The 14,116-nt window shown below is 43.5% G+C and overlaps 1 protein-coding gene across 2 annotated transcripts in view; it reads left to right on the top strand.

Moving 5' to 3' along the window:
* Positions 1-14,116, top strand: part of Fam117a (family with sequence similarity 117 member A) — a 44,715-nt gene that overhangs the window by 15,530 nt on the left and 15,069 nt on the right. For both annotated transcript variants that reach the window (XM_076870097.2, XM_076870096.2), the window contains exon 2: positions 10,277-10,446. In XM_076870097.2, coding sequence (XP_076726212.1) covers positions 10,277-10,446 — 170 coding nt within the window. The remainder of the gene's footprint in view (positions 1-10,276; positions 10,447-14,116) is intronic.

The raw sequence follows: 14,116 nt of genomic DNA, 5'->3' as shown, positions 1-14,116 counted from the left end.
GTTTGAGGTTAACCTAAGCAAATTAGCAAGACCCTCAACAATGTATTGAAACCCTGTCTCAAACTAAAAATAAATAAAAGGGACCTGGGATGTGCTTAGTGGTGAAGCACCCCTAGGTCAATCCCCAGTACCAAAAAAAAAAAAAAAAAATCTATAATTACCCCCTGACCACCATTGTTTTTTTATGACTGACATTTTAAAAAGTAGTATTCCAGCTGTTTACACTCTCCATTTTTCTGTTTCTTCATGATGGCATTTATCTTGTTCCTCTATCCTCTGTGTTTCCTATAAATGGGAAGTTAGGTCTGAGACCTTAGTGATTTAGGTTAAACTCCTAACAAGGACATTTCATGGGTAAAGTTGTGCGCTTAATAACATTTAGGAGGTATATAATGACATAATGTCCATAAGTAGTCTTGCTAAATTTGTGTGTGTGTGTGTGTGTGTGAGTGGTTTTTGTGTTTTTGTTTGTTTGGTGTTACAGATTGAATCCAAGGTCTTGTACCTGCTAAGCACAGGCTCTGCCACTGAGCTGCATTCCTAGCCTCACCATGCTCAATTTGTTTATGAGAGGTGGTGACCAACCTCTCATGGCAAAAGCACATTATTCTCTATCATGTGGATTAGGGGGTGGTCCTTTGATATTATATAAATATTCTCTTCCCCACAATCTTTCACCCAGTGATTCTGGCATCAGTTGACTTCCTGATTGAGATATTACCTTGGGAGCTGCACAAAGCCAGTTTTGAATTAACACTAATGAACATGAGTATTGACGTGAGCAATTCAAATAAGGAATACCAACATTTTCTTTCTTTTGACTTTTGAAATCATTGAGGAAGGCAACAAAATGCCGTCATCAAAATTTTATCAACAATTATAGGCATTTTAGGCTAACATTAAATTGACTACTACTTAATTAAACATATTGCTGTCTGGCAGTTTGCTGGAAGTCAGAGAAGGCAGGTTGGATGGGGCTAGAAGTAAGTCATGGTTTGTTCACAAAGCAAAAATTATTTTGATTATTTGAAAGTTATCTGTATGATTTCCTTTTTTTTTTTTTTTACTCTCTTTCTACCTTCTTCACTAGAAAAGGAATCCCTCGTATTTTTTTTTAATTGTCTTCTTCCTTCCTTGGCTGACCTAACATGTCTAGTAGATAAAACAGTGTTCCCCAGACCCAGGAACAAACATCCTCACTCCTAGCAAAGGAAGGGAATGCAATCTTCTGGTCCATGGAGCAGTTCCTGAACCAAGGCAGCCAGGAGGTCATGACACAGCTGAGTCTGACAGTGAAATACAAAACTGGGAAATGTACTTTGAAAAGTCTTCTGTGTGGGGAATAAAGGGCCTCACTTTACTCTTTGACTTTGGAGAAATCAATTCACCCCCACAGGGTGGGTGTAACACTTAGGAAGCCCCGCCCTGTAGATTTCATGACTGTGTGGGGTGCACATATTCAGAACAGAAATCAGGATGCAGTTTTTTTTTTTTTAATTAATTAATTTATTTATTTATTTTTAGTTATCAGCAGACACAACATCTTTGCTTGTATGTGGTGCTGAGGATCGAACCCAGGCCGCATGCATGCCAGGCGAGCGCGCTACCGCTTGAGCCACATCCCCAGCCCCTCAGGATGCAGTTTTAATCACTGTCATCTTGCAAGATCTCTCATGGGTGAACCTCCTCAATCTCTGGTTCTTCCTGTGCCTCACTATCTTAAAAGACAAGAGTAGACTGGGCATTATGATTCCTTTTCTACTTGATAGGAATCGGATTGTTATAAGAAGTAAAGATATGAAGGGTGTCTACCTATCCTTTGAGTGTATAGACCACCCCCAAATCCATCACTCCCAACTAGCAGTGGGGTAAGGATTTGTTCAGAGGGAGGGGGCTAGGCTGCCCACTGTGTGCTGTTATTGCAAAGGCCCTGTAGACCCTAAAGGAACTGCTCCAATCGGTAACTGCTGGCGTTCTGTTTTGTTTTGAGAATGTTGAAATCCTACAGAGCTCCTCTTTAGAGAATTCAGATAAAAGGTGAAAAGTTCACACCACTTCCTTTTCTTCTAACTGTAGTTTCTTGAGAATTGAACAAATGTCAGTGACTGCTATCTAGATATTCTCTCTCTCTTTCTCTCTCTCTCTCTCTCTCTCTCTCTCTCTCTCTCTCTCTCTCTCGCTAACCTTTGCCTCCTTACTGATACAAAGAGTTAGCGTATTCCTTATTTTTTCCCACAGTAACATCTCCAGAAGGGTTTCTCTTGGCCCATCTCTCCAGCTGCCTCCAGCTTGGGAAGTCAGACTTGCAGCCAGAAATGCTTTCATTGGCTCTCGCTTGATCTGTACACTTAAATATGGAGTCCGTGATTGATGGAGGGCCTGGTTGAGAAGTTCATGTATACACAAACACCATCACTCTTATTTTGGGTAATAAGCCTTCTTAGTAAGGGAAACGATGTTACTTCTGTTTTGCCTTTCTTTTGAATCTAGTTTCTTCTCCCTGATGAGGTTGAAGTTAGCTGTAACTTGATTTTGAAGAAGGTGTTCAAAGCTCCAGGTTTAAATTCCCCAGCTGGGGTGAATGGGGTCTTCGAGGGCTTTCCATAGAGGGCTTTCTGACTCTTTTATAGTCATATTGGGGATTTCCTTTTCACCACAACCTCCCTCCCAAACCCACACGTTCCTGAATTAAGCAGTTAAGCAGCACTGGACCACAGGGAACTCAGGAGAGGCTTGCCCTGTTTAATCCCAGTACATGTACTGAAACAGAAAAGTAATGTCTATGAGGCTGCTTAGAAGAACTTCCCCTAGTTACTTCAAATCTGTTCCTGGGGAAATGTTTGGAAATTCTGAATCCCTATTTGACTTTGTTCCTTTCAAGAATAATAATTCTCCCCAACAAAAGGGCTGCATCACAAGGAACAGAACAGGGGAGAACCTGTTCCCTCAATGTCTAGCCATACTACCCTGGCCCTGCCTACTTCACCTCTCAAAGTGAAGATCATTGACAAAGCAACAAACAACAACAACAAAAAACGGTGGTAGAAAAATATAACATGACCTCTTTTTATTGAAAATGTATATGCATACCTATGTGCACAAAGAAAGGTCAGGACAAATGTGCACCATGGTGATCTATAGATGGTGGTTGGATAGTTTTTATTTAATATTTTCTTGCTCATCTGCATTTTCTTATTTCCTGTAACTTGTGCAGCTTCTGTTATGATAAGAGTTATTTATTTGCTTTTTAAGACGGGAAGTGAGGGCTGAGGATGTAGTGCAGTGGTAGAGTGCTTGCCTAGCATGTACAAGGCTGGGTTTGATCCCCAGCACTGCAAAAAAGAAAAAAAAAGGTAGGGTTATGTGTGAGAAGGCTAGTGCTAGTACTGAAGCACGAAGAATGAGAAAATGACTCATAGCTTGTTTGTTGAACCAGCTAGTTATTGAGTTTTTGCCCTGCGCAAGATCTCATTGGCTGTCTCTTCCTTCTGCAGTCCTCCTTGGGTATTCTGGGATGACTAGACCTCGTGCTGATGGAGGAGTAGATGGTAGCCTTGTCTTTATGCCCCAGGCTTCTCTCTTCCACATTGCCCCTTCTACAGAGGACAGTTCCCTTAGATGCCCAGTTAGAACCTATTATTCAGGGGTTGATTTCGCCTTGTAAGAGTCTCTTTGCCCAAGCTAAGCAGAGCAGCCAGAAGCACCTCACTCCCCGCATCATCTGCTCCCTTCCTCTTCCTCCTGAACCCATTTTCTTCTAAGAGCCGTTACCCTTCTCCATCAGGTTCCTCTGATAGGGATGTGCTGGTGTGGTCAGGATGGAATTGATTTCCAGCAAGGGGTATTGGGAGCAGCAGAGACAAATGGGTGTGTTTCTTCTCAAGGATCGTGCCTGGTGGTAGCTGGCACTTAGGGATAAGTTGCATCACTTCCCCACTTTGACCTTGACTGCAGCTTCTTGTCTTACTCCTTAGCATCACCAGTGTTTATCACAGAGCTGATGTAGTGGGTACTCAACGTGCTTCTTCAAGGAATGGGTTGGGTGCTGTGGTGTGCCGGGCCCTCTTCCGCTGTTGGTTCAGTATCTTGTCTGCCTTGTGTGCTGTCTGCCCTGTTGACTATCCCCCACAGACATCTGACCTCTAATCCCCACCATAGACAGCCCCTCTCCCTAAAGCCATACACCCATAACAGTTGGGAGACAGGGCCAAGTGGTTCTGAAGATAGCACCTAAGGCTTCTTATCTCCAGCATGTGCTGTTTTGTTTTGTTTTTTCCATTTGCTGTTGCCCAAGAACCAACACATCCGCCACTGCTCAGCTACATGGCGAAATGGCCTGGCCTGGTGCCAGGGTGCTTCACCAGGTGGTTGGGCTGGGGAGGCTGCTGCATGCGATGGGCCGATAATACCCCACAGTGCTGTAAACAGGACACTCCACCCTCCCGCAGCCACTCAGCCAGTGCCCCAGCGCCTGCTGCTTTGTCATGACCTGTCATGATACAGACTTCTCTGATACCAGAGCCAATTATGGCCATTTCCCAAATCTGAGAGGGTGCATTTCAGAAATTAAACTAATTCATCTTCCAACCACAAGCAGCCTTTGTGACTTCTCAATGCTTCCTATCCTTTGGTCGCAATCACGTAAGCACAGAGCAGGACCCACTGCCCAGATCTTTCCGGTGTGCCCATGAATGATTAACCCAAGAACCCCTATTACATCCACACTCATGAGATTCCTAGGGGGCTGTTTGCAACTGAGGTCAGTCTCATTGTGCAGCAGAACTTAAGTGCTGACCTGCAGCTGCTGATGCCCAAATCTGTGAGCTGTGTTATTTCCCACCCTGTCACCATTTATCTCAGGTGGCATCCATGACTTTGTTAGATTGTCACTACTAAAGGAAAGAGCTTTGACATGAAAGATATGCACACACCTTTCCAGGGAGCAGGAGACCACAGGCCTATGGATGTGGTGGCTACAACTTGGTCACGTCTTTTCTGGGTAGTCTCCTTTTTCTTGACTCACTCATGATATTTTCATCTCTGCTTTTCTTCCCAGAATCCCTAAGGGGTAACACAGGCCAGCTAGGGACCCTGTTTGCGGAGGGAGAGCAGGCCTGGTGAAGTAGGTCATATTGACTGCATTTGTATCCTTGTGAGGACAGAGCTGCAGTCAGACCTGTATTGCTCGCATCTCAGCCCCTGCTAGATATCAGGGGACCACATTGCCCTTGTCAGCCTGCAGTCCCTTTAAGGAAGGCACGGGAACACACCAGTGCCTGATTTGGGCTTTGATTTATATTCCATTTGGGGCAAATTGACATCTTGGTTTAGTCCTTAATCAGTTTTGTTGTCCAAAGAAGCTGGTGCTTATCAAACCATGTGGAGGTTTATAAAAAAGGGAGTAGATTATTTTTCCCTATCAAAATCTAATCTTTTTAAAGTGCCCCCCTCTGTTTCCTAGGCACATAAGAAACATGGCATTTTACCCTCCTCTAAGGGGCTGGACATGCCAAGAATTTGAGGATTTGGGAGGGGCAGTGGAGCCGTGCTGAGGGTTCTGAGACAGTAGAAATTCTGTCTTGTGGCCAGCTAGGAGTGGAGCCAGGGTACTGTGCTTGGGTGTGGCTGAGGTCTAGCTGACTCCTCATTTAAGGAAGAGAAACTGAGGCAAGACTTCCAATTGGGCCAGGTACAATGAGAGCTTTGCAGGTCTGTGGTGGAGAGTGAGGCAGTACTTGTTCTCTCATTTCTTTCTCTCCTATCTTCCTTCCTTCCTTCCTTTTTCTTTTCTTTCTTTCTTTCTTTCTTTTTTTTTTTTTTTTACTATTTGTGTAAGTTTTTGTATATGGAGAAGCAAGTCAGGACCCCTGAAGTCTGTAGAATTGTTGCAAATAACTTTGGTTGGAAAAAATGAGGAATTGAGCAAAATGGGTGGTTGGATTCTCACACCAAATTCCAGGATTCTGGGTTCACCCTACCCTAGCCCAGCCAGTACTGGGGCAAAGTACCACTATGATTATTGTTCTTAAGGTTGGACTCCAACAAAAATTCATGGAATAGGGTGGAACATGAGGGTGATGAGAATTCATGCAAAATGAGTGTCGTTAAAATTGTCCCAGGGAGATAGAATCCTTTATACTAGATTTTAAAGACTTCCTCAAGAAACAATCAAATACACAAAATAAAAAATTAAAACAGGTCACCAGAAAACCCCAGGTCAGGCCTGCCATCTCCTCTTTGCTTTCCATTCCTGAACAGGAGCTAAAAAAAAAAAAAAAAATGCAATTCAGCATCCAGGTATCCAGGTGGGTGTCCCAGAAGGTTCCTGATGCTAGAGGATGTGAGATTTGGGAACAGCTGAGAGAACAGTGACTTTATAGGAAGGAAGCTTGGATTTAGATCTCGCTTTCTGCGACTCCTTGGGTGGTAGAGTCCCATCTGAGCTGCTCTGTACCTGTCTTCCTTATCAGCCTCTCCTCAGCCGCTTCTAGAACTGACAGGACAATAAAAGATTATATCACACAAAGGACTTTTTGTGGATGGGGCAAAGCTTGAGAGTACCATATGAACACGAGATAGTACTTTATATTTTTAATTACGGAAAAAAAAAAAAAACCTAAAAAAAAAAAAACCTAAAGGAGATTCTTGCAGGGACTCATTTGAGAGGATGGGACAGGTAGCTTCAAGAGCTTTCCCCCATTCCTGTCTTTCAGCTCTGGAGTCATAGTCCCCTTCCTTTTGGCCTCTGGAATCAGAACATTCTATCCTTCATCTTATTTACTCACTCGCCCACCTCCCATCTGCCTCTTTGGTCATCTGTCATGTAATTTTGCATATCTGCTTTCCAGAGGCCCTCCCTCATCACTGGGCTCTTGTAGGTGCTTTTGGAGGCCCACAGGACAGCGTTTCAGTTGTGAGCCAGCTGCTGATGTGGGCCAGAAGCTCCCAGAAATATTCAGATTGCCAGCCCAGGAAAATGAATAGTTGAAATGCTGTATAGGAGGTAAAGTTGGGGCTTGAACCAGCAGACCTGTCACTAACTTACTGGGCTATGAGATTTCAGGGAAGGCAAGAAAGAGGTTGGGTCTTCCAGACTTGAGAGAGAAAGTCAAGTAGCTCATGGGGTCTGGGTTTGGGCTGGGTTTGGATGTGTACGATAGGCAAACTCAGGATCTATGGTATTAATTAGTATCCCTTCTAGTATCAATTGTTCAAGTTTTTGGAGAGGGGGGTACCAAGGATTGAACCCAGGGGTACTTAACCACTGAGCTACATCCCCAGCCCTATTTTGTACTTTATTTAGAGACAGGGTCTCGCTGAGTTGCTTAGCACCTTGCCATTGCTGAGACTGGCTTTGAACTCTAGATCCTTATGCCTCAGCCTCCCAAGCCACTGGGATTACAGGCATGTGCCGCTGTGTCCGGCTCAATTGTTCAATTTTATTCAAATTCTTGAGTACCTACCAATTGCTGGCCCTATGCTGTAGACACTGTAGGGGATATAAACATGAATCAAAGCCAGTCCTCTGGCCACAGGTTGTTTATTATCTAGGAGTCACAGATACCTGCAACCCAAGAGAAAGAATGATAAGTACTGAAAGAGTACAAAGTATACTGAGGAAACTCAGAATGTCCTGAGACTCTCCTTGCAGGGGATTCCCATGATCCGGAAGGCGCATTGGAGGTAGAGGCAGTTAGGCAGGCCCTGGCAGGTGGCTCATATTTAAACGTTGGGCAAAACCTCAGGAGGGAAGGCCCTGACGGTGGTGGGAAGTGGTGTGTAATGTACTTGGTTCAAGACCTAGAAAGGAGTGAGATGTAAAGAGGTAGTGAGACCAGAACATGAAGCTTTTGACTTCCATCTTTGAAACAGTTTGTGAAGGGTTTTAACATGGAAATGTTAACATCATTTAAAATGATATGTTGTAGTCAGTATGTATTCACTTAAAGTTGATGATATAAAGTGAAAGCAGTGAAATAGTATATACAGTATGATACCATTTTTTTATTCTAAAGCATACACACATGCGTGCACACACACAGAAGGTAAGGAGTACAAGGATAAATATCTCACAGTAGTGACAGTGGTTATCTCTGGGTGTTGAGATTTGTTCTTTTTGTTTATATATTTCCTGACACTTTCACAATTTATACTTACTGCCTTTGTATTTAGAAGTCATTTATAAATTCTTTTTTTTTTTAAGAGAGAGAGAATTTTTTTTAATATTTATTTTTTAGTTTTTGGTGGACACAACATCCTTATTTTATTTTATTTTTTTATGTGGTGCTGATGATCGAACCCAGCACCCTGCACATGCCAGGCGAGCGCGCTACCACTTGAGCCACATCCCCAGCCCTATAAATTATTTTAACTGAGCACATATTGTATGACAGCTGAGGGAGATGATCTAGAAATATGCCAGGGAATAGATAAAAATTGAGAGTGAAAGTTGGCTTTACAATCACATTGATAATATATCCAAATTGGAGGGGAATTCCACAAACGTTCACTAATGTGGGAATGGCTGAGCAAATTACCATACGTCAACCTGGTGATATATCAATCATATATAGTCTTTAAAAATGACAAATATGTAGATTGTTGATACTTGGAAATGGAGTTGTAAAAAGAGTGGAATGGGATAGAACAAAATGTAGTACCTTTTATATTGATTACAAATATGTCAAGATTTTCATAAATACCTACTTAAATGAATTTGGAGAAGGTGATGGTATGTCTTTTTTTTTGTTGTGGTAAAATATAAATAATATAAAATTTGCCATACATTGACACGGTTGTGTAACCATAACTACTGTGCATTTCAAGAACTTTTGGGGATTTAGTTTTGTTTGTTGAGGTGGGGTCTCCTTTTTTTTGCCCAGGCTGGTCTTGAAATCCTGAGCTCCAGTGATTCTCCCATCTCTACCTCTGGGGCAGCTAGGACTGTGGGCCTGGCCTCCGCTGCCAATTGCAGAACTTTTTTTTATCATCCCAAACAGAAACTTCATATTCATTAAAAAACTCTCATTCTCCCTCCTCCTAAACCCCCGGTAACCTCTATTCTCCTTTCTGTCCCTGTGAATTGGTTTCTAGGCACCTTGAATAAATGGACTCATGATTTCTGCCCTGTGTGTCTGGCTCATTTCACCTGCCATCATCTGTGTTGTAGCATAGGCTGCATCTGTTGTTTGGCTCTTGTGATTCGTGATGCTGTGATCATGGGTACACAGATACCTTTTCAAGCCCTGCTTTTATTTTGTGGGGAGGGGGGGTGTATATACCTACAGGCAGAATTGCTGGATCATAAGGGAATTCTATGTTTAGCATTTTGAGGAATTGCCAACTTTTTAGTGTCTTTTTAATATAAAACTCTTCAAGTCTATTTATACCTACAGTTCCTAGTTCTTTTTGCTGTGCTTAATATACACATAAATTATCAAGGGATTACTACAGATGTGAAAGCATTTTATTCTGTTTAAAGGAGAGAGCCTTTATAGATCTTAAGATAGTGGAGTGTTTTTAATGTGGCCATGGAAAACAGGGTCAGTTCAGACCATTGAAACTTCCAGATGATTCCAGAACCCTTGCATTTTATCAACAGTTTCAACTTTTGCCCTCTCCCAGAAATCTTTAACCAAGGTAGATTAAAATGAATGGATTTATAATTGCTCATTTTATCCTATTGAGACAGAGGAGAGAACCAAATGACTTGGATATTTTCTTAAACTGGACTCCTCAGTCCTAGAGAGTTGAAAGTAGTTATGTCATTTTCCTCTTCGCAGTCACTAGGTTCCCTGGAGCTTACTGTTCTAAAGGGATTATGAAGAATCCTTCAGTTAATTGAGCTGACTTTGAGCAGTGTGCAGGAGCCCTGCAATGTGTGCTGGAGGAGGAAAGGGAAACAGACACCAAAGATGGGAGAAAGCTTGGTTTTTGTACACTTAGAATTCCCTCTAATGATGGAAAACACTGCTAGTTTCAGGAAACTGTGTTCATGGTTCATGTGCATTAGGAACAGGAAAAAGACAGAGGACAGGTATAAAGTAACTCTGAAGTCCATAGCAAAATGGTCTAAATTGCTTCCAATGATAAAGCCTAGGCGGTTAAGTCAGGAAACCCCTTGACAGACTGTGCTTTTGTAGGCTGCTTCATATTCCTCTAGGAGGGAAGTGAAGGCTTGGCAACCAGGCAAGGCTTCCTAGAAGAGAGAAGGCCGGTTGCCATGTCTCCTTCCTTAATGCTGATGACAAGGTGTGTGGGCTGTGCTCTCTTCCAGCCAGTGTCCCATGTTCGGTGGCCCCAGAAAAGTCAGTGTGTAGGCCTCAGCCACCCCAGGTCCGACGTACCTTCTCCCTGGACACCATCCTCAGCTCGTACCTTCTGGGCCAGTGGCCACGAGATGCTGATGGGGCCTTCACCTGCTGTACCAATGACAAGGCCACCCAGGTAATGCAACTCGCTCCTAATGGGATCAGGATGGGGTGGGAGGGCTGACTGAGGAGGCCTCTGGTTTCATACCCTTCTCAGTCATTGAGATGATTTGTCCTTGGTTTTGGTTATACATGTAAATAGCTTTTCATCTTCTGCTGTTTTTTTTTTTTTGTAAACTTACATGAAAATGAGTTTGCATTCCATCTGACTGGTGGAAGGGAGACGTCAATCTGGGTTTTCAGTTTGACTTTCAATACTTATGTGGGTAATCTACAGTTGACTTTGGAATTTAGACTGGGTTTTAAAAAATGAGATTTACCTTGCTAAAATTAAACTAAGGCCAACATTCAATTGAGTTTGCATTCCCCAGATAGCCAGAGGAAGTGGTCAAAAAATATGCTGAGCCAGAATCAATCCCACTGGAGAATTAGGAGTGGAAAGTTCTCAGATAATGGAGTTATTCCCTGCCTGTAGCCCAGACTGGGATTCCAGTGCACCCATTTGAGTCCTGTGGAGCCCAGGTTCCTCTCCTTCAGTATGTTTATTCTTCTCATTAAGAATCCTAAGCTTGGGCTGGGGTTGTGGCTCAGCAGTAGAGCACTTGCCTAGCACATGTGAGGTACTGGGTTTGATCCTCAACACCATATAAAAATAAATAAATAAAATGTATTGTGTCCATCTACAACTAAAATAATAACAACAACAACAACAACTTAAGCTTAACTACCTGGGAAGTTGAGGTAGAAGACCATAAGTTTGAGGCCACCTTGGCAACTTGGTGAGACCCTGTCTCAAAATAAAAATTAAAAAGGGCTGGGGATGTGGCTTAGTGGTTAAGTGCCTCTGGTTCAATCTCTGGTGCTTAAAAAAAAAAAAAAAAAAGCCAGGCTAGGGTTGTGGCTCAGAGGTAGAGCACTCACCTAGTACATGCGAGACCCTCAGCACCACATAAAAATAAATAAATAAATAAAATGAAGATATTGTGTTCATCTAGAATATTTAAAAAAAAAAAAAAAAAAAAAAAAGCCCTAAGCTTGGAAGAAGTCTCATAGACCATCCAGTCCATTTGTCAATTTTTGAGTAAAATAGTATTAGCCTAAGCAAGAAATCATCTCATACAAAGATATTTCTTAATCTGATTCAGGACATCAACATTCTTAGCAGTTTAGTTGGTAGGAGGCAAGTCTCTCTTCTGATGCAGTTTAAAGCAATTCACCTTTAAAACAAATGGATGTTCCCAGACAGGTGTAAGCAGGGAGGAAAGGACACTCGGCTCAAGGTCAGCCCTCTCTTCTGGATGCTGTTGGACAAGTCAGCTCTTTCTTTGCATGTTAGGTGAAGTTGCCTGCTCTGCCTATTTGTAGGCATCCTGACGGCAGGTGACATGCCAACGTATCCCTGCAGCTCACTCTACATCTTCTCCTGAGCACATCATGTCGGTTCTTTTACTTATTTTTTATGAGATTCATTTTCAAATATCACTAATGAATGTTTGAATGCCCAGTCCTGTTCTTGGCATGTTGGAATGGAGAATAAGGAAATGAAGACAAGATTTGGCCTCTCTGAGCCTGGATTCCAGTTCCATGAAGGCCAGTGAGCAGCCAGCCAAGGGCGGAGATGGGGCCAAATGTCTAGCAAAGTTTAGAGGAGGAGAATTCTTCTGGGGATACTCCACCTTGAACCAACAAGAATTTAAAAAAAAAGAAGTTAAAATTGATGGCCCTCCTTGGAGCTTTAGGTAGAAGATGAAGAGAATACACTCTAGGTAGCACAGAAAGTGGGTCTACTTCCTGGGAGCCCAATGTCCTTTAACCTTTGACAAGGGCAAGCCAACTAGGTTATGCTCCTCCCTAATGGGCCTGGAAGCACATGTCCCTTTCTCTTTTTAGAGAAATGCTCAGGCCAAATAATGTAGTCAGGGAGGGCTTCCTGGAGGAACAGGACATGAGTACATGGACTCACCATGGTTCCCGCTTTGCCAGATGGCAGGTTTCTGTGTAGCCCACCCATCTCTGCCTCTGTCATTTCCTGCTGCCAGCCTTCTAGGAAGTCACCATCCTACCCCTTAGATAACTTTCTCTTTGTCAGTGCAAGAAGGGTTGGCCTCAGATGTTCCCTGGCTGGGTGGAGAGGCGTGGGTTCCAGGCTGCGTGTTTTTGCTCAGGCTCCAGCTGTAGGCCAGATCTTTTATATAACAAGTCTGGGCTTCTTGCCACAGCAAGACAGAGGTCAGCGATGCGCCTCCATGGGTCTGGCAAGGCCCAGCCATACAGCTTTCCTCTTTTCCTGGGATGGGCTCCAGCCCTCGAGGAACTCTTAGCAACCTGTCAATATTGTGGCTGCAGGCAAGAGATGGGAGGATTCTGATCAGCATACGCATCCAAACCAAAATATGCGCTCTGCCCATTTTCATTCCTGGTCTTCTGGGAATTTTCTGCTTCTAGGTTTTGGGCTCCCTTCTAATTCCTGCTTGAGGCCTCTGGCCTGGCATGAGCTACCTTCTGCAATGCTGGTATTGCACTGTGAAAGCCTAAGGTTCTCCTGACAGCTCCTTCAATAGCATGTTCCTTTCCTACTGAGCACAGGGAGATCACCCAGAAGGGTCGGAGATGAAGACAGGTTTTATTGGTAGGTACACAGAGGCCGAGACTACTGAAGTCCTTGACAGCTTTATTATTTATTTATTTTGCAGTGTTGGAGATGGAACCCAGGGCCTCGGGCATGCTGGGCAAGCACCCTACTACTGAACTTCAGTATCCCCCAACCCATTGAAAGCTTTTTTAAACTGTTAAAAATTGGTGGATACCAGACTTCCCCCAATTGCTTTGAGCTAGTGCTATGCCCAACCCTACTCCCACTTCCTGCCCTTTTCTCTTAGCACTAGCAGTGTAGTCGTTTATTATCCGCTTTATCTACCATAACTGGCAGTACTTGCTGCTGCTCTCTTACTTGCCTAACTTCCCCAACACAGAGGCAGTGCCAGATTGTATGTTTAGAGACCACATCAGCCCCAGCATTCCTAGGGGGAGGAGCCATAGTTATATTTAAGGCTAAGCAACTCCTCTTCTTATGAATCCCATAAAGGGAACAAGGTCCCTGCATTTTCCAACCAAGTTTACAGACCAAGGCAGCAAGGACAGAACTCCTGCCATTAGATAGCTGGTTTGCTCTGTACTCAAGGCCTCTTTGGAGGGCAGAAGATGGAGTTAAAAGCTCTTAGTTCTTGAGTCTATTCCAGTGTTGCCAATAGCACCAGTGTTCACTTCCTGGCTGTCTTAAGCTCTTAGGCAGATACAAAGGATTGTCCTCAGGCAATTCACAGTCTGACATGCGGAGCTGGTTACCCGAGGACTTGGGGCAACAGGACTGGGAGAAGTATGGATGGATCTTATGTGGGAGATTGATTTTTTTTAGGAAGGAGAAAAAGGTGTGAATGTGATCACTGGGGAGGAAGTGCTTTGGAGAGGCAACATGTTTTGAGCCAGGAGGAATAATGGGAGAGGGAATGACCAGGTGTCCCAGAGATCAGCCTAGTGAGTTCAAGGAAGATGGGCCCAGCAGGAGCTGGATGCACAGTGACTGGCCAGAAAAGGCTAGAAAGCCTCTTATATGGTATCACCCTTGTCTGTAGGAAGTTTCTTTGATCTGGAAGCACTTTTTCAGAATTCCCCAGGTTTGTCTGAAT

Source organism: Callospermophilus lateralis, chromosome 11 (genome assembly GCF_048772815.1).
Source record: "Callospermophilus lateralis isolate mCalLat2 chromosome 11, mCalLat2.hap1, whole genome shotgun sequence".
In the NCBI taxonomy this organism is placed as follows: domain Eukaryota; kingdom Metazoa; phylum Chordata; class Mammalia; order Rodentia; family Sciuridae; genus Callospermophilus; species Callospermophilus lateralis.
This window is presented reverse-complemented; position numbering and strand designations above follow the sequence as displayed.